The 23,263-nt window shown below is 44.0% G+C and overlaps 1 protein-coding gene across 2 annotated transcripts in view; it reads right to left on the reverse strand.

Moving 5' to 3' along the window:
* LOC146809717 (sacsin-like) overlaps positions 1–23,263 on the reverse strand; it is a 303,632-nt gene that overhangs the window by 72,750 nt on the left and 207,619 nt on the right. For both annotated transcript variants that reach the window (XM_085616556.1, XM_085616555.1), the window contains exon 6: positions 8,071–9,493. In XM_085616556.1, coding sequence (XP_085472682.1) covers positions 8,071–9,493 — 1,423 coding nt within the window. The remainder of the gene's footprint in view (positions 1–8,070; positions 9,494–23,263) is intronic.

Raw genomic sequence — 23,263 nt, forward strand, 5'->3', positions numbered from 1 at the left:
TAGGCCTCGTGTCCCGCGAGAAGGTCGTTGCGAGACAGGATGTTCCATTGGAAGGCAACAGGGGGCATTGTAGTGGGAGGAAACAAGGGCACTGAGGCAAAGGTGAAACAAGTGCGGCCCGCACCACGAAAGTTAAAGCGACGCGCAGCCATGTGCCAACAGTTGTCTATTGCCACTCGTGCACGTTTGGCGTTTACCTTATGGGAGCGAGCAGCAGCAGGGGCGATAATTGCTAACAGATGACGCCGTTATTTGCTCCCGCAAGGAAAACGCCGAACGTGCACGAGTGGCAATAGAGAACAGTGCAAAACATACACAAGTTTGACAAAAGTCCTGAGCAATGCCAAGAGGTCCCTCCTTGCGCGCTGCATAGGCGAGACCTAAAATTGATAAACAAAGGTTGGACATGCAAGAGTAAATTGACAGACTCATATCATTTTTGGGAGGTCAAAAATGAATAATCACACGAAAATGGTTTATTGATGAGGGGAGGAGTCGTCGTTCCGCCACGCAACCTCAGGAAAAAGATCCTAGACTTATGCCATGAAGGGCATTTAGGAATTAGCAAGAAAAAAAACAGAGTAAAAAATGGTTAGTGGTGGCCCGGCGTCAGCATAGCCGTGGAAAGGGTGGTCAGGGACTGCACCTTATGCCTCAATTCAGACAAAACAGATCACCTTCAGACCGCCCCTGCATCCAATAACTAGTCCCTCCATGCCGTGGGAGAGAATAGGGGTGAACATCATGGGTCCAGTCTATGAGCAAGAGGAGCAGGTGTATGTAATTGTCCTTGTTGACCACTTCTCAAAATGGCCCGAGCTCAAGTTTGTCACTAAACTCGATTCAATGGCCGTTGTCAAATTCTTAGACGCTGTTTTCACACGTGACGGTCTCCCAAAACAGATAGTACGTGATAACGGACCACAATTCAAGACCTACATACAGAGAAACCAGATAACTCACAAAACCATAACAGTCTACCATCCTGCAGGCAACGGTGCCGTTGACTATTTAATAGGGCCATCAAGGGCATTGTCCAGCCAGCCCCAACAGTAACAAACAGAGTTGGAGACAGCAAGTTCTCAAAACCCTGTGGGCCTATCGCATCACACCGTGCAACACCATGGGCCACAGCCCCTTTGAACTCATGTGTGGAAGAACTCCTCTGTCCAAAGACAATGTGGGATGGGTCAAAGCTGTACAAATTGTACACTGGTCTGCCGACCGTGTAAGGAGTAGATTGGTGCAGGTGCAGACCAGTTGTAAAGCCATGTATGACCAGAAGCACGGGTGCAAACCTATAAAGCTCAGTATTGGGAGACTGTCAAGGTCAAGAAAAGTGGACACAAGTAAAGTAAGTGACAGGGTCTCACAACCTCTTTCCGTACGCAAGGTGTTTTGCAACTCTGCTCTCCTGAGCGATGGCAAGGTGGGGCACTTCTCTGCCCTCTCCTTATTCAAACCAACTGTTGGTGAGCAAACCATGACTACTCCCATCAATCCGTCCCATAGAGATGATTTTGCCAACCGTTCAAGTACTTCTGCACACAGCAGAACCATGACAGACTTGTTTGATGATGAGAGCGATTTCGATCCTCACATCACTAATGCCCCTGCAAACTCCTCACTGTTGCTGCCCACTACCACTCCCTTGCACGAAAGACCCTTTCTAACTGACACGTGTAGAGTTGGTAGAAGGTTGCCCACCAATCCTATGCTAGACACCTCTGCGGCCACTAGCACAAGCACAGCAGGCAGACGATTGTTACCTCCGGTTAAACTCTCAGATTATGTTTGTAAGTTGTTCTCCCTACGCTTCCCATGCTCTTTTCCCGTGTATTTTATTGCAATTCTTTTTCTCTCTCTCTCTTTTCCATTAGGAGGGAGATGTGTTGTATTCTGTACACTTGTGTCCTCTCCCAGACACCGTACCGCTGTACATTGTCACCAGCTGTTAGTTTGGAATGTTGACAGTTGACAGCTGGTGACTGATGGAGTGGCTGTGTATCTTGAGCTCTGTGCTTTGCGGAGCCTGTGTTGGTGAAGCTAATAAAGAAGTTGTTCTAACGCCACTACGTGTCCACGGAGAATTCCTTACACTCTCACATATGGGTAAGAGGGACAAGGCAGAGTGCGGACATTCCACAGGTCTCATTTGCTAAAGTGTGCACAAACCACATACAATGGTGATTTGTGGAACCCTACTTTACAATTCTATTACTAGACATCTCAACTTATTGAGCTGAACGATTAACTCTTCTTTCACAGAGGAGACATGGCGGTCTACTTGGAAGCATTTATTCTACAACAATATAATTTATATTCCATGCTATATAGCAATTCCACACTCATTACCTATGATAGCTAGAACCTCAATAAAGTGCTGATTAAAAACATTGGATGGCAAAGCAGGTTAACTGCAAAAAAATAAATAAATAAATCACCTTTTGCATCCCACACTCCTTACACAAGTGGTTGACCTGGCGGGATTCTAGGCATGGGCCACAGATTGCATGAAATCCTTTGAACAACTCTCAGCCAAATTTTACTCAAAGCTAATTTTCTCCACGTTATATGGGACTGCACAGTCATAACCTCATACTGGTGCACACTCCACACACATATGGAGAGACTACTGGGGCCCAGATCTACATTAAAGACCCTAAGGTGGTCCTGATGGATCATGGAAAGATGGGAGATAGGCAGATGTTCACGTTTACTGGTAGTAATAGGACACTTAATTGCCAAACAGGATATGGCAAAGCATTAGCGAATTGCGGCTCTACCTACCTTTAGCGAGTGGCAGGGAGGAATGGATATATGTGCTTACTGGAAAAGGCAGCCTATAAGGCTAGAGGTTGCTCAATGAGATACCAGCGGGTTTGGTCTTCATGGACACAGTATGTAGAGGCCATGGCTTCCTTGCCTCCTAGCATAGTGAAGTATAGGCAATGAACAACCATCAACAAAACCAGTGTAGAGGCTCCGAGGGAAACAGAAGCCAACATGACCACTGTGATGGACATGCTAGTGGTCTGGGGGTATGTTTTCAGTTTCATAAAATTAGAGTAGTAACTGATATTGACACATAGAATAGGACTATCATGTGTTTAACCTTTTTCAAACATGGCGGTATGGAAAGATCGGTTACATTCAGCATCCTGTTGCACAGGAGGAGAACCACTTTACTAACCATACAGAGTGGATGAGTTTTACAGGTGTGGGGCTTCATCATATAAACACAAGAGTGAGCATAAAACTTGGAGGTCGTTAACTTGCATATTGAATACAATGTCGCTGGTTGTTTCGTGGTAACTCAATAAGAGATTAAGAATGCATGATATGGAACTATATAATCATTATCACAGACTCATTATACATAATGGCACAAATGTTTTTTGCAGCAGCATCAATGTGAATGGTTGGAGGCACTTTATCAAGAGTTTAGCTAGCAGAGAGCATGTATATTTGGGTGTGCACTGGAGTTTAACAAATTTATGTTGGGACTAAAACCCAATCACTGGCGTCTGCATTCGTTTCACATCCATTTGTTTAGACAGCACGCCCTAGAAATCAGGACACCCCTTTTCATTAACTAATGCACATTTATTTTATAAAAATAGGTAAAATCACTGAAAACAGGAATTACATGCATTTTGAGGGTTTCTTTATCCAAGAAAGGTTCTGTTTCACGTTTTATAGAATTCTTCTGATGAAGGACAGATCGTCCGAAATGCACTAGGAATCATTTAATGGAAGATAGAATAAATTAATTGTTATTCACTAAGTACCAATAGCTTAAATATGTACTAAAGAAAATAATTAATGGCTTTGATTTATAAGAATAAAGTATTTGGGGAACAACAAAGTCAAAAAGTACAGAATTGTTTATGGGTCTTTGAGCTCTTCTTTTTCAGTGCGACCTGGGACTAGAATTAAAAGTACTCTCCCATTATAAGTATTGAACCCTCGCTGAGAATTGCAGGGGCTCTCCCTTTCATATTAAAGAAGTACAGGTACACAGTACCTTCCCATATATAGCACAGCTTGTACCATATCCGGAGTCACTCCAAGAAGCCCATTAGTAGATTCAAATAGCTAAGGGTGAATTTGGCCCATATTACTGTACTTCACATTTGCAAGAGGCAAAATTGAGACAAAATGCAATCATTTCGAGAATCTTTTGATTGGCAGAAAGGAAATGATCCGATTGAGTTATAGGAAGGAAGCAACAGCATTGTAATTGTCTTGGTGTGGATGAGATGCAAAGACTATTGCAAGACGCCAGGCCCCAGGTTCTGGCCTGGTCTAAAAGGGCCCATTGTTAAGCCATTAATGACTAAATAAACAAAGTCAACTAAGCCTTCAGGGACACAAGAAAGAAACAAGAAAACAGCAGTGAGCAAGACTATTTAATAAAATATTAAAATCTGCAGATGGAAAAACACAGTGCTACAAATTATATGGAAGAAAGTCTTTTGAACAAATTTGAGCACTTGTTCACTTAAATAGTGGGAGCCTGAATACTTTAATGTACAGTCCCTGCTGGCATTAGCATGTCAAATAAACGGCCTGTCCAGGAGTGTCGCCATCTCAGCTTTTGTTTTCCTTTGTTTTACTGTATGGCTTGCATACAAGATGTGCGGGTGTCCGAGCATACACTGTTGAGGGAACGCAGGCAACACACTCTTCTCTTCTGTGATCTTACAATAAGTGATATGGTTTTCAAACCCTACCACCAAGGGAGGCTACTGCCAAAATAAAGTGGTGGGACAGAGTGGGGGCGAATAATTTTTTTAAAAGCACTTACCTGCCTGCTGACTTGGTGATCCTCTCTTCCCGGCAGACATCCAAGGGCCAGCCCAGGCTCCCAGACTCCTCACCCAATCCAGGCGCTGCTCTCATTTGATGAGCGCAGCATCTGGATTGGTCTGAGAGGCCTGGTTAGGAACTCACTAAGGGACTGAGAACTTGTGCCATATCTCCACCTGGCTGTACAATACAGCTGGGATGGAGAAATCCAAGTTTGCATATTGGTTTGACCAGCCAAACCGACATGGGTACTTACAGTGCTGCTGTCTATCCATAGAGGACAACCCAGCCCCGCTCCTCCCTATACCTGGCAGCATCGGCTGTCAGTGAAAAAACAATAATATTGTTTTATTATCATTTTATTTTTCATCTGCAGTGGGGGCGACGCTCCTACGCCATTACAGAGGAGCCGCTGCTGCCTGCCACTGAAAGACGTTGAGATTGATAAAAGCTTGCATTCTTATAGTATACCGCTATAGCTTTTTCTTTTATTGTTTTAAGGTCTGAACTCCCTTACCGTTTCATAGAGAACTATTCATATATTTTTTTCAATGCACGGGATCGCCTCGTACGTCAGTGCTATTGGATTGGCAAGGGTAGCTAGTATTTATGAAAAATTCTCATGGATCACGTCAGCTGTATCTACCAATGGTAGTTACTTTCTTAGCTTTTCTGATAAGACAATATTAATACATGAGATTCTGCCGTGCCTGTATAAAAAAAGGTTTCTTAATAATAGGAGACTTGGTCCGTCCCCAGTTGGCTATTAAAAAAAAAAAACATGAAGTATCTTTTTACAGAAATAGATATTTTCTGCATCGTGCTACACATTTCAACCAACTACGCCTTTTATAAAAATACTGCTTTATATCAAACTGATTCTAATGTCTTTGTGCAACAAATATCTATCTTTTTTGATGTTTTTCATTTTGCATTAGGGATTCCACTTTTATTCTTCATGTTTGCAAACATGCTCTCTCTTTCATAGGAAAGAGATATGCACAAAGATTTAAGTAGTTTGTGGGAAAGGTGATGGTGTAACTATACATCATAAGGAATAAAGTACCCTCCGTCATACAGCATAAGGATATTGCAAGTCACGTCGGACTTTCATGACCTCATAAAGGTACATGGTCTTAGGCCTCATTCCTCTGTATAGTCATGGAACTCCCGGGTGACTTGCAATATCCATATAATGTACAGCAGGGGACATGTATTTTTAATGAAGAGAAAAGTTTTGATTACTTTCAAACCAAGACTTTGATCATACAAAAAGCCCTCTGATCACGTGTGGCACTACCTCCTTAGCATGATTTGGATAACTTTTGATCATGTGGTTACAGAGGCTTGGCCATTATAGAAAAGCTCTTTGGATCTTCTTGGCACTGGTGTTAGGTGTTGTATTAACTCCTACACATCCCACTGTGCACATTGATAATTTCCCTTCAAAGCACTTCCGTTAGTAATATTTATGGTCTATGATGTGGGAATGGTGGTTTTCCTACTCACTGCTTTGGATTTTCGTTGTTTTCAGGTGGACTGCAGCGGTGCCACAGATTACTTTTTAGCAGTGGCGACTACAATGTTGGACCTATCTGGGTATCCCCTGTGCCTATAGGATCCTGTGGTAATGGTTTAGAATTCTATTTAGTTGAAGATTTGACAGAATAATAAATGTGTGCCACCATAAAAATGTCTTCAGTCTTTTTCACTACTTGCTTCAGCTTGGCTGATAAGTGTCCGATATCGGATTGATGAACAGTGCCTGCTAATATGGGTTCTTCCTTCTCCATCACTACGTGGAATCTCAGCAGTGTGTGGGTTAACAGAGCTAAAGCTTCTCCGGTGGCGAAGACTGTACATTGACCCTTGTTTTGGGCACTAGTGAGGGTCAAAACCTCCAAATCAAGAATGGAGAATAAACTTACTATGTTCATTGAGCGACTGATGATGCTGGAGGAGACTTTGGCCAGCATGGGATTCAGAATCCAGACTTTGAGTTAGATATATAGCAAGAGAGCAGAGAATTGATACCATAGTCAAGTAAATAGATGCTCTGTTTGGGAAGAATAAAGCCTCATTATCCAATACAGAGTGCAATTAGGGCTGATCAAAGAGACTACCCTGAAAGTAGACCCAAGGTTCACAGCTGTTAGGTGTGATATATGCAGTAAATGAATATGGAAGATCCCTTATAGAACAGACTGCTGAGGGTTATCAAAATACATGACAGAACAAGACCTATCCTATGCCGACGATAAAGATGGCAGATGACGAGGGCAATTATTACATCCTGACAGCCCCAACATTTCAGACTGAAATCTTGTCGGAGGCAAAGTAAAATAAAATTGCTCTCTCCAAGGCACAAGAAATAATGAACCAAAGTTTACAATTTAGAACACTAAAAATGCTTTTAACCATGTGCTGTATATTTGGACCCACCTCAACTCAGAGATGCAATTCCCGTTTTAGGGCCTGGAAAAGGTAGAGAAGAGAGGAGTACGGCATTTGAATTGAAATCGATCAAAACATTGCCGACCAGATATCAGAGGAAAAATGTTTAGATTTTGCTTAATGGTCAGCCAGATATGATTTTGGACGAGACCTTTCATAAGAGCGTATGGCTTTGAAGGTTCATTTGTATTTGCTTCTATTAAAATTTAAAATTATTTTTCTTTTACAAGTAAAAAAAATGAGCACTGTAACTAGTCTAGGATAGGAAAAAGGAGCTAACGGCCTTCATGGTTATCAAAAGCCAATAAAGAGTACACTAAAATGGGTATGGCAAATAATATTCACACTTTCTGGTTTACCTTGAATCTTGGGAATTTTTGGGCACATTCAGGTAGACTGCACTTCAAACCAGGATTAAAGCAAATATTTATCGAAACATTCAGAGACCTTTCAGGTGTATATCAGGGCACACAAGTGTATCAATTTGTAAAACATTAATGGGATGATGCTTAAAGGAATAATTTATATTCTAAATAAAGGATAAGAAAGTGGTTGAAAAATAAACCATGAAAGAATCAGACTAGCTGTGAACGTGGACATTAACATCCAATCATACAATGAAAATGTCAAATAATCACAAAGTCACAAACATCAATGCACAATATTTGGTTCAGTGAAACAGTGAATGAATGTGGCGAATGGAATGGTGAGCCATCCATTCTTAATCAGATAGTCTACGAGATCCCACATTACATTAAGTGAATATCATGAGAATATAGTAAAAGGTAGTGCCAAGCAACTCACCTTGGATATTTAGAGCTGTCGATGAAGGCCTTTTCGTCACTCTCTGCCTCCAGAAAGCGAATGAAGTTTCCATCAGACAGAGGTAAGAGCTGGAGACCCCGGAGGTCTCGGTATTGTTCGTCACTGATCACATACTCCAAAATCAATAGCTTCTGTCTGCTTGAGAGCCCATTCCAGGAGTTTACTCGCAAGACCCCTCGGATGAATACAGGGGTCACCATTCTGAGCTTATTGGAAGCTAACAAAAGTGTGCTCAAAACATGTCCTGGGACTTTGACAAGAGGTTCTCCCACATGCAGAAGAAGGTCTTCCAAGGCTTGCTGTATGTCATTGTTCTGCATGTCAGGTAAGAAGACTGCCTCCGTAGCTTTCAACCACATGGAACTATCAGCAGCCGAGCACAGCACCTTCATCTGAAGCAGGTATTTGGCAATGTTTTCAGTCAGTCTTTGCCATCTCTCTTTGTGCATGGTCTGATTTGGATCTGGCCAAATGCCATAGGCCAAAGAAGTTGAACCATCCAAAGACCTTACCAGAGGCACAGCTGCCTGGACTGCCTGGCAATAGACGAGAGGTAAGATTTGCTCTACCAGCAGATGGTTCCACTGGGCAGCGTCATCGTGTTGTTGATCTACTTCTATCCATTTTATGCTTCTTCGGTCATCAGTCAGGTCAAAGCTGGCATTTATTATGATCGGGAGACCAGTCCTATTTTCTTCTCTGTCTGGGAGTGGCAGGAAGCAGCAGAGACGCCCACCACAGGAATTTACACCCTTGTCAACAAGGCAATATGCCAGGCCAATCGTGGGAATATTGTTTAATTTCTTTGCAAGGTCCTCCAAGACTTGAAAATTCCCATCTTTGATTGTGCTACCAATGACCAGCCATTTACAGACTTCTTCAGGTCTACCAAAGCTATTTAGAGTACAGCTCTTCACCTTCATCGAAGTGATTATCTTAGATGAAGTGCAATCGATATTCTCTAGAACTACACTACCCTGAACATCAATGCAAGCAGTCAGTAGGTGTTTCACTGCACCATCATGGCCAATAATTCTCAATGACACTCGAGTGACCTTCCGAAGAAAAAGAAGGCTAATACTAGCATCCTTACTGAAGCACTCAAATAGCTCAGTAACCCTTTCTGTGCTGTAGAGATTGTCAGATATCTCAGAAGGACTTGACCGCAGTGGAAAACGAAAGAGCGTGCCCTTGAAGTAGCCAGTCTCCCTGATGTTGTTCCAGTTACCACGGTCAATAGCGCTTAAACCATCCATGAAGGGGAGAAATTGGTCCGAGAGCGATTCAATCTCCTTCCTGTCCTCATCGTCTTGCAGGTTCCACACGAAGCCTCCATCATCAAAGACTCTCCTTTGTGGATCTAGCATTCCAATGTGTCTGCCACTGAACACCTCCGGAAGATCTGTGTAACCAAAGGAAGAGCCAGTGAGTGCAGCAAACAAAAACCTTTACCGGGACAAAAAGGCATTTGATATCAACACAGAACTGGAATTTTAATAGTGCTCCATACAGTTAATATAATAGAGAACAGTGATAGTACTGCCCAAGAGACAAAACTACCATCCAATAGACTATAAAATCAAGATAGAATAGCAGCCTTAAAAAGGGGGGCGTTTCCCAGTTTAGGGTTTCCAGTATTGCCCTAGAATGTAAGTGCCAATTAGAGCAGAATCCCAGTGCTCCATGGTATTACTGGAGACAATGTTGAGGAAATGAGTGCCTCGTACTATTGGGGGTCATAGCACATTGCTAGGTTGTACAGTATACAAAATGTACCTTGTTTCCGCTTCCTCCCGACCATTTCTCCCCATCATGCTTCCCAAGTGAACCCCACTCCGTTGCTAAAATGAATTGACAGGAGAGATGACATACATGTTTGCAACAGCATCCCTCAGATACAAACACCATTTCTACTCTGCATTTTATAGCCCCAGTGGGGGCCAAGTGGCACCAAAGAACAGTCATTGCTGCCAAGAGGTGTGGAGGGCTTCCTGAGTCATTCATGAAGAAGTTGCATGATGAGAGCAGCCAGGTAATTTCTTTCATACACATCAGTAATTAGCGGTGTTCTGCCTTGCTGTGACATCACACACATTACAATTGACTTTGAAGCTATATCACCAATGATAGAGATCTGGGGACACTGTAGTCCAGAATAAGATATGAGGTTTATGCAGTGTAGATAGTTAGGGACAGATTTACTACCATTTTGCATCGTGGATGCGCCACATTTTGGGCGCAGACATGACGAAAAATGTTTTGTGATTTACAAAGCCTTGCAAATTATATTTTTGTGGCTTTGTGTGTGATTTTTTCCAAAAGGTAACACAAGGCAGCACATAGGACTGACTTGCGATACTTTGAGCTATTTGAGGCGTTCCATGTGTGAAGCATAGGCGTTCCCATGCATCCACCCATGGATTTTGGCGTTCATGGATTTACTAAAGCTAGTAACCTGGGAACGTGTCAAAATGCTACGCATCCCCAGAACCAGGTGTAATAAGGAGAAATATCTTTATTTCTCCTTGTTACATCCTCAGTTTTCTGTAGCACACATGGAATGAGGAAAATTACTTTAAGGATTTTTTTTGTGCATGAGGGTGTCCCTTCCTGTACAAAAACACTTTTTGCGGTCTCTCTTACCTGCAACACAACATAACTTTGCTTACTGCCCTGCGTTGCGTGAAATACAAGTAAATCCGCCCCTTCGTTTTTTGCAACCAGATGTTTGAAATCCGTGTGAGTGGCAGTATTTTTCTCAGTATAGCAGCTCATTGACCAAATCGAAGCCCTTGTTTACAACTTTGTATTTTAGGTCTTGGTGCTTCTTGGTGGGAGCATGTGGCATGAGATAATGGTAAAAGTGATGGACAGCCTGGTTTTGGTTATTCCGAGCATTTTGAAATTGTTACTTTTAGCCATCTTGTTGATAGGGGAAAAAAAATACAAAAAAATGGGTGTACCTAAGAAGCAGACTAGCATTATTCATATTTTAGACAAAGATCACACAGTTTCAAAAGGGTATGGTTTGCCACTGCAAGGCTACTAATCCCAGTGGGGACCGGGTGAAGAACACGCAGAAAATCTCTCAAGGTTGTATACAATTCTCATTATTGTAAAGGCAATAGAGAATTCACAATATGCAACTATACCCCACCTCACCGTCTAAACAAATCAACCCGCTCCTTTTTTGGCCTGTCTCGCCATCGCTCCTAATTTAGTTTTAACTTTCTTGAGGCCTACCAGTCCTCTATAGTCCTACCAGTATTAAACTATGCCAACTGACCCCCACACCTCCCCCCCCCCACCCCTCTTTTTTTTTTGTAATTCTGTCTACCAATCTTCCGTCACCAAAACCTACCAGCTTCCTGGCCAACCTGCCCACATCTGGACTAGGACTGGCCATTTTGACTCAAACCTTCTATTCCTTCTACCCACTTATATTAAACTAATAACTCCCATTTTTGTTGTCATGTGGCTTTCTTCTGCTACAAAAATAAACCCTCCCTGATGGAGTATTAGCTTTACCCCACCTACTTTCAAGGCGTACGCTCCCTAGACATCTCCCAGGAGCCTTCCAATTTCTACTATCAGCCTTTGTAGCTGCCAATCCAGAGGTAATGCAGGAAAAATGCCCTGACCACGTATTTAGTCACAATTCTCACCCAAACAAACTTTTCACTTAAAAAAACCTCAGGCCTGGCCTAATTACTTCAGTAAGATAAAACCTCAAAGTAGCGACTGTAGAGGAGAAGTTTTACAGAACCTACCATCATCACAGCTCAGTTACCCACTGCCCCTCGAACACCGCCTCTGCCGTCCCATTCTGTCTCACTAATACGGATAGACTGATGCCACTTCAGTCTTGCTGAATCCCATAGAATGACTTAGGGCACCCCTACTCCCATGTCATTCTCCCAAAGCCAATCCATGCCCTCTATGATGTTGGGAGTGGTTGGCTTTGCCTTCCTGCAAGAGTCAGGGTTTCATCTGTGCTTTCACACTCTTGTTTGGCCTGATGTGGTATAGCTCAGGTCAGATGGGAGAGAACTAATAAAAGGGACCTGAGAGTTTCTTTGTGGGGGGTCCTGTTTGCCATACAGAGGTCCGCCTCTGTAGCTGGGGAGTTTGTGTAGGGCTTCGCCGTTTCTCTCCTGGACACCGCGCTCTTCTTGTGTTAGCTACATATTTATGTAGTGAGACGCTTGTCTTCGGTAACTTCTCACAATTTTCCAGCATAAAGCTGAATATTTTATGCTAGTGTACAATTAGTTGTCTGGCCCGTTCGAGTTACTACTATCCAAACCCCTCTCATCCCAGGCCTCCCTGCACATGATTTCCTATAATGTTCATAACTCACCCTCAAAAACCATTTTCTTGCATATTTTTTTTAAAAAGAGCTTTCCCCAGTGATCTGACAACACAAGGCACATCCAACACCATACCCTTTCACCTACCCTTCTTTCTCCTGCAGTGACCTGCACAGCACTGGTGCAGTTACTCATTCAGCAATCTGCCCCTCACACCACCCATTCCTTAGGCTTACCTCAGTGGTCCAGTCTCACCTATCCTCAAACGCTCTTTCTCCCATGTCTTCTGACCCAGACACTTTTGCTAATGGTCTAGGAATGTCTCCCAATCCCAAACAATTCCTTTGAATACTTTCTGAAAAGGTACACCAAAACCACTGCACGCCATCTTTTCTGGCCACCCAAAACATTGCTTTTTTTCTTCTCCTCCCATGCCAACTGCAAAGACCCCTAGGAGATAACCAACTACAGCATCCCATTCCTATCTGCTTAAAAAACCATGCATACATTTGTCCATCTCCTGTTGTCGTGAGGGTCTAGGAGTGCCAGCAGACGTTGCTAAGTTAGCATTAATATGTGTTTTGCATCACCGCCATCTTGCCGCTTAAGCACACGACACTACATGCCTTGGTTCCCGTAAACACTTTAGCCGGTGCTGCTTCACATGGGAACGGTCTGCCTTTCACTATTTCTGTTGTGCTCCAAGTTCTCATCTGTACATCGTGTTCAAGACCAGAAAACAACTCCACTGGTTAATCGGCTTTGGGCCGTCCTACACACATATGGACATAACATGGAACACAGCTGTGCTTCTGACTTTTTGGGTGCTTTTAATATTACACGGGATGCAAGTTAACAACACTTGGAGAAAACCTTTCCAGAGGAAGAGCTGTGCTTGTCCGGAGATCTAAATCTCATCATCGAAGACTTGAGGTAGGGGGTTCCGCTGTCCAATCCCAGAGGTCTTCCACTGATATAATAAACATAGCATGTAGCACGGGGAGGGGGGTAAAGCGCTATAAGGCTTCATCCACTGTCATTATAATATGCTATCCCCGTTCGTATTATATGGAATTGTAACCATGCTGATAATCTTGTTTTTATGCATTTCTTTGCTAGTGTTAGCACGTGTACAGCATTACAGAGCATGTTAGTTGAAATAAACATTTTAAACTATACAGTGTCTCTGGTTACTCACATTGTGAACAGGTATGAGTACCTAAGCGAAAGAGTATCTTGTTCCCAAGAATTCGGAGGTGCCCCGAGTCACATGTTCTAGGATATCCAATCATTGGTAGCTCCGCTGTAGTACGGAGAATGAATGGGATACTATAGCTAGCCAGATATGGGTTCTAGGCACGGAGGTGTGGTTTTGCTATACCACAATACACCGAAGTCCTGGTTTCCTGTGCATAGTTCTGTGTATGTGCAGAATCCCTGCAACATGGCGCACCCAACGTTTGGTCTGGTACTTATTTACGAGGCACTTTAGTAGTTCTCAATACTTGTTCACAATCCCCTCGCCTCGGTTTCCGGAAAACATTGGTGACGGTATAACCTGCCTATATTGTCGCTTTTATAGGCGATTCAAGCTTGAAATGTACAAAAAGGTATCGTTCGTATTTTGAATTACAACCCAACTTTGTCTTGCCGCCTTTTTAATTTGGGTTTTCTTTTCACGTTTCTATGTGGCGGACGTTGACATCGCGGCGCACAGCTGCGTGGCGGTCCGGCAACACTTGCAAGCATTTGAGTTGCTGGACGCATTTGAGTTGCTGGACGCTGGTGTCAATCTGATCTTTGTGGTCCAAGCCTACCCAGTACACACTTACGAGGTGTTTTATTCCTGGGTGACCTTTCCAGCAGTTGAGGGGGCGGATAATTTGTGGCATAAATACAGTCATACCGCCCTTCCTGCGGTGTATAGGCCATATAGAACTTTAGAGGTTCCGTTGACGGCATGGCAGCATCGCATTTGGTTTGATGTCGCCCTTCCCGTACCCCTGTCACCTGTCATGTTAGGCCCGTTATTGATTGATGGGGCCACTTGGCCTGTGTAGGCGAGTTACACGCCGCATCCACGGTATTTAACGCGCGATGTGGCGGCTCTCCGTCTCATGCACACTACAATAGTCCGTGTGTATAGAGCACTGGTTCAATATGTAAACCGCAACATCCAGGTGGGAGCCTGGAGTTGCACAGCAACCAGCTGGTACTGGCGGTGTGATTAGCCCTGTCATGGTTAATTCGGATATGGGCAAGTCTCCCCCAAATAAGGAGGATTTACCTTATTGGCTTGCTGAGAAATTTGACCAGCTGGAAGCGGTGTTTCCACATACCACTCCTGTGGAGAAGCACCAAATTTTGATAATTAGCTTGCAGAAAGACTTAGTACCCGAAGTCGCTGATTGTGAGTTGTGGTAAAATATTTGCGGCAGTTTATGCAAAGCGTTTTGGAACACCATCCAGGACAGTACTCCCCTCTGTCATAAAGCGTGTTCAAGATGAGCACGGACCATAGGCGGCAGTAGAATTGGGGATGAGGTTAGTTGGAGCGTATGACGTGGTTGCTGATCTAATCCTTGCTAATGTTAAGGGTGATGCAGTCAACTTTCAGGTGTCTAATGCTTTGGCGCTTGTCCCAGATGTAGACAAGCCCCACGCATTACCTAAGATTATAGCCCAGGCTTATAAAATAGTTGGGCGTAATAGTTTGGGTGTTAAGCCTTTTGCTAAAGTACCTGCACAACCGCAGGCTCAACGGATGTCTCAAACTGATCAAGGAGGCCGTCCACAATTACCTAAAAAGAATTGGTAAAATAACAATCGCAACAAAAACAAGGTGGACCGTCCCCTACACCTTTGGTCTCAGAATGCACTTATGAACTGCGTGACCGCGCCAGAATTAAATCTCGTGATCGATATCAGGTTCCTGATACACGTTCTCCTCGTTCTTCACAGGAAGCATCAGGCTCATATGCCAGTGGAGGTGATCGCCAGGAGCGCGGAAGAGGTCGAGGTGCCCCGCAAGGACGTGAGCTGCCACAGGCAACTGACGGAAAGGGCAAAAAAGAAGACTTTCCACGTCAGCGCCCTCCTTTTCATAAGAAGAAAGTAGCCACTTTAACTGCGAGGTATGCCACGGACAGTGAGGACCCAGCTCCGAAATCTAACATGGGCAGTATCGCTGCTAGACAGTGCAGCGGAGGTTACAGTAGTGCGGCAAGCATTGTGTCTGTTTCTGGAGGCGGCAGCAACTGATACGTTCATCATAGTTGAAACTGCTGACACCAGAGTGGCTCCCCCGACAGACTATATGAAATTAGTATACTCATTGAAGGTGACATAAAAAGCATTATCAAAGGGGTCATTTGGGAAAATTTGACTTCTTCGTATGACATCCTGTTAGCGGAGGCAGACTGGCCCCCGCCTTTTGTCCTGGCAGCTCCGAGAGGGGAGGAGGTAATCCTCCCTAGTTTTGCACACAGGGTCTCAAAGGAGCATGCGCAACATTTTGCAGAACAGTGGGCTTCGGTGCTTGCGCCGGCTTTATACGGTACTCAGGTGGGTTGGGATAAAACATCTCCCCACCATGAGATACCATTTCGGTCCATGCCACAGGTACAACCCCAATATCCTATCCGACGAGAAGGAAAGGCTCCTATAGCAGAGATAATAGACCAATTGGAATATCAAGGGGTAATTGAGACATGTGTCACACCTATGAATAACCCTCTTTTTACCGTGACCAAGCCAGACGGGTCGTACCGCATAATTTTGGATTACCGACATTTGAACTTACATTGTCGGACAAATGTGGTCCAGAATACTCATAGTTCAGCCCTAGTGGACATTCTAGTTCGGAATAGATATAAAACGACGCTAGATATATCCAATGGCTTTTTTAGCCACATTCTGTCCCCCATGTCAAGTCAGTGGACAGCTTTTACACACGGCGGCAAACAGAAACAGTTTACAAGATTAGCGATGGGATATAAAAACAGCCCAGGTGTTTTCGCCGCATGTGTGTTTCATCGTTAGACACAATCGACCCAGATTCATATTCGTATGTAGACGACATTTATCTCACAGACGACGAGTTATATCAGCATCTTTATCACGTGGACAACATCATAGTGGAGTTTGCGGACTACGGTTATAAATTAAATTTTGCAAAATCACACATCGCTGAGTTCGCAGTGTTGTTATTGGGCTACGAGCTCGATAATGAAGGACGCGATTGTGGCACCACACTTCCTGGAGAAGTGCACACGTTTGTGTCCACCTACAACCCTGAAGAAATTACTATCCTTGCTGGTATTTTTTTTTAACTTTGGTCGTACTTACGTACCAGAGTATGCCCAGCGTATCAAGCCTCTTTATGCTTTGATACAACCCACGTTGCAAAAGCATGCTGGCTTCCAGAACATACAAATATACTGCAGTCTGATCTACTTGACTCTAAACTCTTGTTAAACCGTGACAGAATCGTCCCAGGCGCCGTGGGTGTCACATACTTGTCGTTTAATGAAGGTGACAGTTCCTATTGCTTATAAGTCACACTTGTACACTTCAGCTAAACTGAGGTTTTCCTCTATCAAAAAAGTCTTGACGGCGGTCCAGATGGCGCATTTAAAAGAATGCACCCTGGCACAAGGAAAACGCATGTTGGTGGCAACACCATATCCTGCTCTGGAAGCAGTGACAAAGGCGAGTGTTCCAAACTCCAAAGCATTACATCCAGGGTGGATAAAATATGCTACATGTCACATTTATCTATGATTCCTCGTTACAGATTCAGGAGTTGCTGCAATATGAATTTGTTCACCCAGCTCCTCTGTCTAAGCACCCGCTCGAGGAATACCGTTGTAGCATTTACACTGACGGTTCGGCGCAACCGGCGATTGGATCTAAACACTCTTATTCTACAGCCTGTGCGATTGTGGCTGGTTCCATAGTGAACGGCGAATTTAAGTCCAGTGTGGTTCACACACAGGCCCTCGGCGACTGTACTGCCCAATTGGCTGAGCTGCGTGCTTTGGTGCTCGCACTGGAGTTTGCAGATCCTAATGTGACTACTTTAATTGTAAGCGAGTCCTATTACTGTGTACATTCTTTTAATGACAATTTATTCTTTTGGTCTGAAAATGACTACTGTTATTCAAAAGGAAAGACAATTAAGCATAAAATGCTATGGGTTCGAGTGGCTGAGCTGAAGGAACACCTGCCACTCTTGCAGGTAATTCATACTCTTGGCCACCAACGTGTAGGAGAACACGCAGTTGGTAACAGCTTACCTGATGAAGCAGCTAAGTCAGCAGTGGACACGAGCTTAGTAGCAGCGGTCACAAGGTCCATGAGTAAGACTGAGGATGACATTTTGGCAGCTATAGCTGCTACAGAGAAGGGGAGTAATTATCCAAAAGGATTCCCTTCAAAATACTCTTATTTAAACCCCGATAACGTTCCCTATGTGACAATTAATAACGTTGGTGAGAGGTTAATTCCCAACGCGGACCGCAGGCTTACACTGAAAATCACAGCACACGAGGGCATGGTGTCGGCGCATGCTGGTGTGTCTGCTACAGTCAGTATCTTGCAACAACGTTACTGGTGGCGTAGCTTATATAAACAAACACGTACTTATGTGCTTTCTTGTGAAATTTGTCAGCAAATCAAGCCATCTACTGTGACCTGACCACCTCAAACACCATTATGCATATCCAATAGATCATTTACTTGTGTTTATTTGGATCACTGCGGTCCATTTTCTTCTGATACTGCATATAAATACATTTTAGTTGCAGTGGATTCGTGCACATGTTTTCTATGGGTCTGGCCACAACGCAGCGCTGACGCTCGAACTGTAGTCACGGATTTGCGTGTCTTTGTGGGAATTTTTGCAGTGGTCACCTTACATTCGGACCAGGGTCTGGCGTTCGCCTCTAAGGCTTACAAAGGATCCATGCGGTCTTTGGGGGTGCAGGTCAAATTTTCGTCTCCGTACAGGCCTGAGGGCAATTCCAATGTGGAGCGAATGAACCGTGACTTAAAGCAATCCTTACCAGCTAGAGTCCTAGGCACTGGCAGGAACTGGCTCGCCCATTTGTATGGCGTACAACGTGCACTTAATAATCTCCCTAGAAGACCTCTGGGTGGGCGGACCCCTTACGAATTGCTCTTTGGCATGAAAATGTTTGTGCCAGACCTTGATGGTCTAGACTTGGCGGCTCAAGCCGTCCCTTTTGACGTAGATAAACATTGTGATGTATTACTGAATCTACAAGACACGAGACAGTCTAGCAAAAGAACATTTACCTGCCGCCGCTGATGGTGCACTGCAGATTCCAGTGATCGGCTGGCTGTTTAATGTTGGAGAACTGGTCAGAGAGAAGTGGGAGAACAAAAATGAATTTAATCTATCCTATCGAGCTCTGGTTCCAGTGCTGGGCGTGCAGGGAACTCGTACAGTAATTTTACCATCACTTCCAGGTCGCAAAGAAAACAGATACGTCTCAATTGACAATGTCAAGCTAAAAGAATCTGGCCGTTTCTAAATAGTTTGGCTCCAGCTTCATCGTCTGCCACTATTCCAGGAAATCCTGACACTGCCATGGAGATGGACTCTGTTGCTAATCCTTTGCTGGTCCTACAGTCCTTCGCTGTTAATGAAGAACCAGAATATACTTACCCTACAAGAGACTCGTTGCATGGGTTAAATGCTACAACCAGGAACGAGTCACGTTTTTCCTTTGATCCCATCAAAATGTGCAATTTTCATCACCTGGTTTAAACGCACTTATTTTGTTCCCCCGTGGATATATATTTGGCTGGTGCTCATCTTTATTTTTTTATTTATGTCCATTGGGTTTGTGACAGTGTTTTTTCTTTTAATCAATGGACACTATCTTAAAGAACGCTCTGCTGTAGAACTGGTAGATGGAACTTTGGTCCCGCATTCTTCATCGCACATCATGAGAAGGGACCCGACTGTCGTCAACATTGCAGCCAGGCCAGTTACGGGTTGCATAGTTTGAGATACAGTCCCATTTCAAATTCATGGTCCGACAGAGATTATTAATGTTCCAAATGTACTTCGTGTCTCAATGGGTGATGTGGTTAAATATAACACACATTCAGATGACTGGGATGTGCGAGCAATACAATCTCTGTTTTCAGATATAAAATACTATGCAGCATTTGATGCTGAAGACTTGTAATTGAATTCTACAAATTATGCTGATTTGTTTTGCTATCAGCATTACGGCCACCATTATTTGCATAAAGCAACCACTTTGAGCTGTTTTTAATTGCACACAATGGGAACATTGCCCCGCCGATCGGGAGTTCTAAGACCATGTTGAATAAATGTACATAGTTTACGAGTTTTGATAAATTAAACCCTGAATCTTACTATTTTAAATTTAATTTTAAATCAAATATGAAAGTTATGCTTACCCACACTAAATTGTTATAGTCTGATTCCTTTATCCTTAAATTGGCGGTGGGTGGCTATGATCATTGGAAAAATACAGTTGATTTGAAATCAGTTTGGGATTCCAAAACCTGGTAGGTTCAGGGCATGGAAGCTTTGTATTGTGCATGTCTTATACCAACACAAATACTGTTTTTGAATGATTCAATCTATCAGACTACTTGTCTGGGTCTAGCTACGGCTAAACAACTGAAGGCTCTTGCTTTTCCATCGCTTGCTGAATTTCCAAACTGGAATGTTACTACCAATTACACATTTGAGGAGTTGCAGTCTGTATTTACAAATACAACATTTAATATCTCGAATCTTGACTCTATGGGTTGGTTGATTTGGCAGACCGGTGCAGATGCATGCCAAATGCGTTTCCGTAACAGGTCTCCAGGTTGTGAGCTAACGGTGCTGAGCTAACGCCGGACGCGCAAGCAATTAAGGCTCACAGTAGGAGCCAATCTGAAGAGCCCAGAACGAGTGCAGTCTAACGCATACGAGAGCTCCAGGGTACAGCAGTTTTTATCAAAAGATAGGCGGAAATGCAGGGTTGAGAAAAAACCCCACGCCCTGAAGAAATTGCCGTGAGTGTACCCAAAGGCAATGAAACATGTCGGCATTTTAAATAGAAGTAGACACACAGCATGGAATAAAATTGTAAGCCAGTGTGTTCTAGTTCACTTTTATATATAAGTAGTGGGGTTTCTTAGGTGCACATAATTTGGCACTTTATTTCTCTTTACACACACCTTAGCACTCTTTAGGTTGTTATCCATTTCTCCTCCCTTACACACAATTTGTTTTCGGGACGAGGGTAGCTGATGATGAGACCTTGAGGTAGCAGGCGAGTACCTTCCTGCTTAAACCTCCCTGGTGGTGCTACCGTGAGGCTCCCTCGCTCCTTTTCTACACTTTTTCACCACTATTGGGTGTTTAGAGACAGATACTTGGGATTATTGAGACGATTGTACCTCGTATGAATCTCTTCTTCTTTTTCTTTTTAAATAGGTGAAACCATACCCATAAGTAGCATAGATGGTGTGACCACATGCTGTATAAATGGTCTTAAGTATATGACCAAGGGTATAGAGGTTTGAACGGTTTTTCACCTTGGGAACAGGTCACTTGTTGTATAGAAACGTTTGAGTGGGGGATGACCTGTTCTCTGCCCCTATAGCTCCAATTTGTGTTGTGGGTACACACAAGATAGGCCTGATTTTCAACGACACATTATATTACAACGTTTTCGGTTGGTAAATTATGTCAAACTTGGTTACAACACTCTACCTTAGCTTCTGTTAAACAGCATTTGTCAATGTTCTCAAATAATGTGGATTTATCAGATTTCATAAAAGGCCCGATTCGCCCTAGGCCAAAACGATGGATATAAGCAGTTTACAATGAAATTTGGAAATTGTCTCAAATTGAAGCTGCTTCACGTTTAAGGGCTATAGACAAAGCTAATCTTGAAAAAGTTCTTGCTGTGGTAGACAACAGTATTCATACCCTTTCTTCTAGATATACACATTGGACAGTATGGTTTCTTCTGTGGTTGATATTGTACAGGATGATGTATCTGTGTTATATCATAGTCAGAACCAACTGCACTCTATTATGCAGTTAGCATGGACCTTGCAGACGCTTAAAATGGGTCGAGTGCCATGGGACTATGTAAACGCGTCCTCATTGTTTTTACCATTTAATTTAACCAACTATGTCCATGAAAGATGCCACTTATACCCTTTTACAAATAGAAAAATAACACCCTTTACCATTTTCAGTAGCAGAAACAAACTCTGCTGTTTGGCTCGTTCACGGGGTAATAACACTGCCGTTCAGTGCTGCGGTACTATGGCGAGAAGGAATCAATCCAGTAGAAGGGGGGGGGGGGGGGGGCAGCGTGTTGCGAGGAGGTTCCGGGGGATGCAGGAAGCCTTTGGGAGAAAGCACAAGTGCCACAGGGTCGGCGCTTCTGACCTCTGGGCTGGAGCACCGAGAAGGAGGATCGGCGTGAAAGGCACAGGAGGTGTGTGACTCTGGAGCCTCTGTGTCACCAAGGAAATTGGTGCAGGTATGGGAGATCGTTTAGCAGGGAGTGAATCCGGCAGGAAGGAGGGTACTCCGATCAGCGCCAAGCCGCCACAATAGATTGTGATATTATTGCCTCTTTTTTTGGAATCATACGCCCACACCGTTTACAGTGTGGGGGTTTGATTCCAACATGTTTGATACCAAACATGATAGGATTCGTTGCAAGACGCTTTGAGATGGTTATCGCGGAATTACGCAGTGCCGCTCTATATAGTACATGGCTGCTTCATTGGCAACCCGGGACAATGGACTCCGTAGGCTGTAGGGGTGTCCTGCTCATGCAGGGGCACCCTCACACTTAGAACCAAGCACCCTACCTTCAGGATTGGAAAGGACTGCTATAGGGGTGACTTATAGGTTTTAAGTGCAGTGACCCTAAATATAGGAAACCTATATCTTTAGTAAGTAGTGCTAGCACCAACGTACACAGGCTGCGAAGGCAGGCCTGTAGTACAATTTTGAAGGGTCTCCCAAGGGTGGCATAATACACACTTCGGCCCATGGGGTACCTCTGGTGTACCTATGCCCTGGGTACCTCAGTACCATATACTAGGGACTGACAAGGGTACCCCAGGATCCAATCTGGGATGTACCCAAGTACTGAACACAAACATTTAAGGGAGAAAGCAGATAGACTGGGGTCCTTATTAGCAGGATCCCAGGCAAAAAGTGAGGTTAACCATGCAGAAGGGTCCTACCTTCGTACATAACCCCCTCCCCCCCAAATGAAAGGAGCTAAAGCTAACCTTGTCCAGTTGAGACTATTTCCTAAGTGGCCATGAAGTAGGTCCTGCACTAGCATGAATACCCCATATCTTATGGACCACTGAGAAGTTCCTCCCCTGTAGGGTCTTGGATCCTCTAAAAAAGTTTGGGGTGACTACCGGTCATCTGTTTTGCCAACAAAATAGTCTGGTAGGGTGATTAGGGAAGTGAGGCCCTAACAGGGTTGGTCTCAGCTTCCTCAGAGCACTGGCCACCATGGAGGCCTTTCTTTCCATGACTGTCATATCTATCCCTAGGGGTCAAGCTCCTGCTGCCTACAGCCTTTGGTTGGTCCATTCTGGTTGGAACAATGGAGGGACAGTGAAGGTTTGGGAGAGCTCTGTCCCAGGTTTTACTTTGCCCAACAAAGTCCATCTGGGAGATGTCACGGCCTAAGGGTAAGAGGGGTCCCTCAGATTGCTGAGGATTAGCCATTGGGCTAGTACTACTAGGCTGGGGGTCCCTAACCTGCTGATGAGGTTGTTACTCTTGGCAGTGGGCCCCTGGGGGTCCACGGACATCT

This window comes from Triturus cristatus, chromosome 7 (assembly GCF_964204655.1).
Source record: "Triturus cristatus chromosome 7, aTriCri1.1, whole genome shotgun sequence".
Taxonomy (NCBI): domain Eukaryota; kingdom Metazoa; phylum Chordata; class Amphibia; order Caudata; family Salamandridae; genus Triturus; species Triturus cristatus.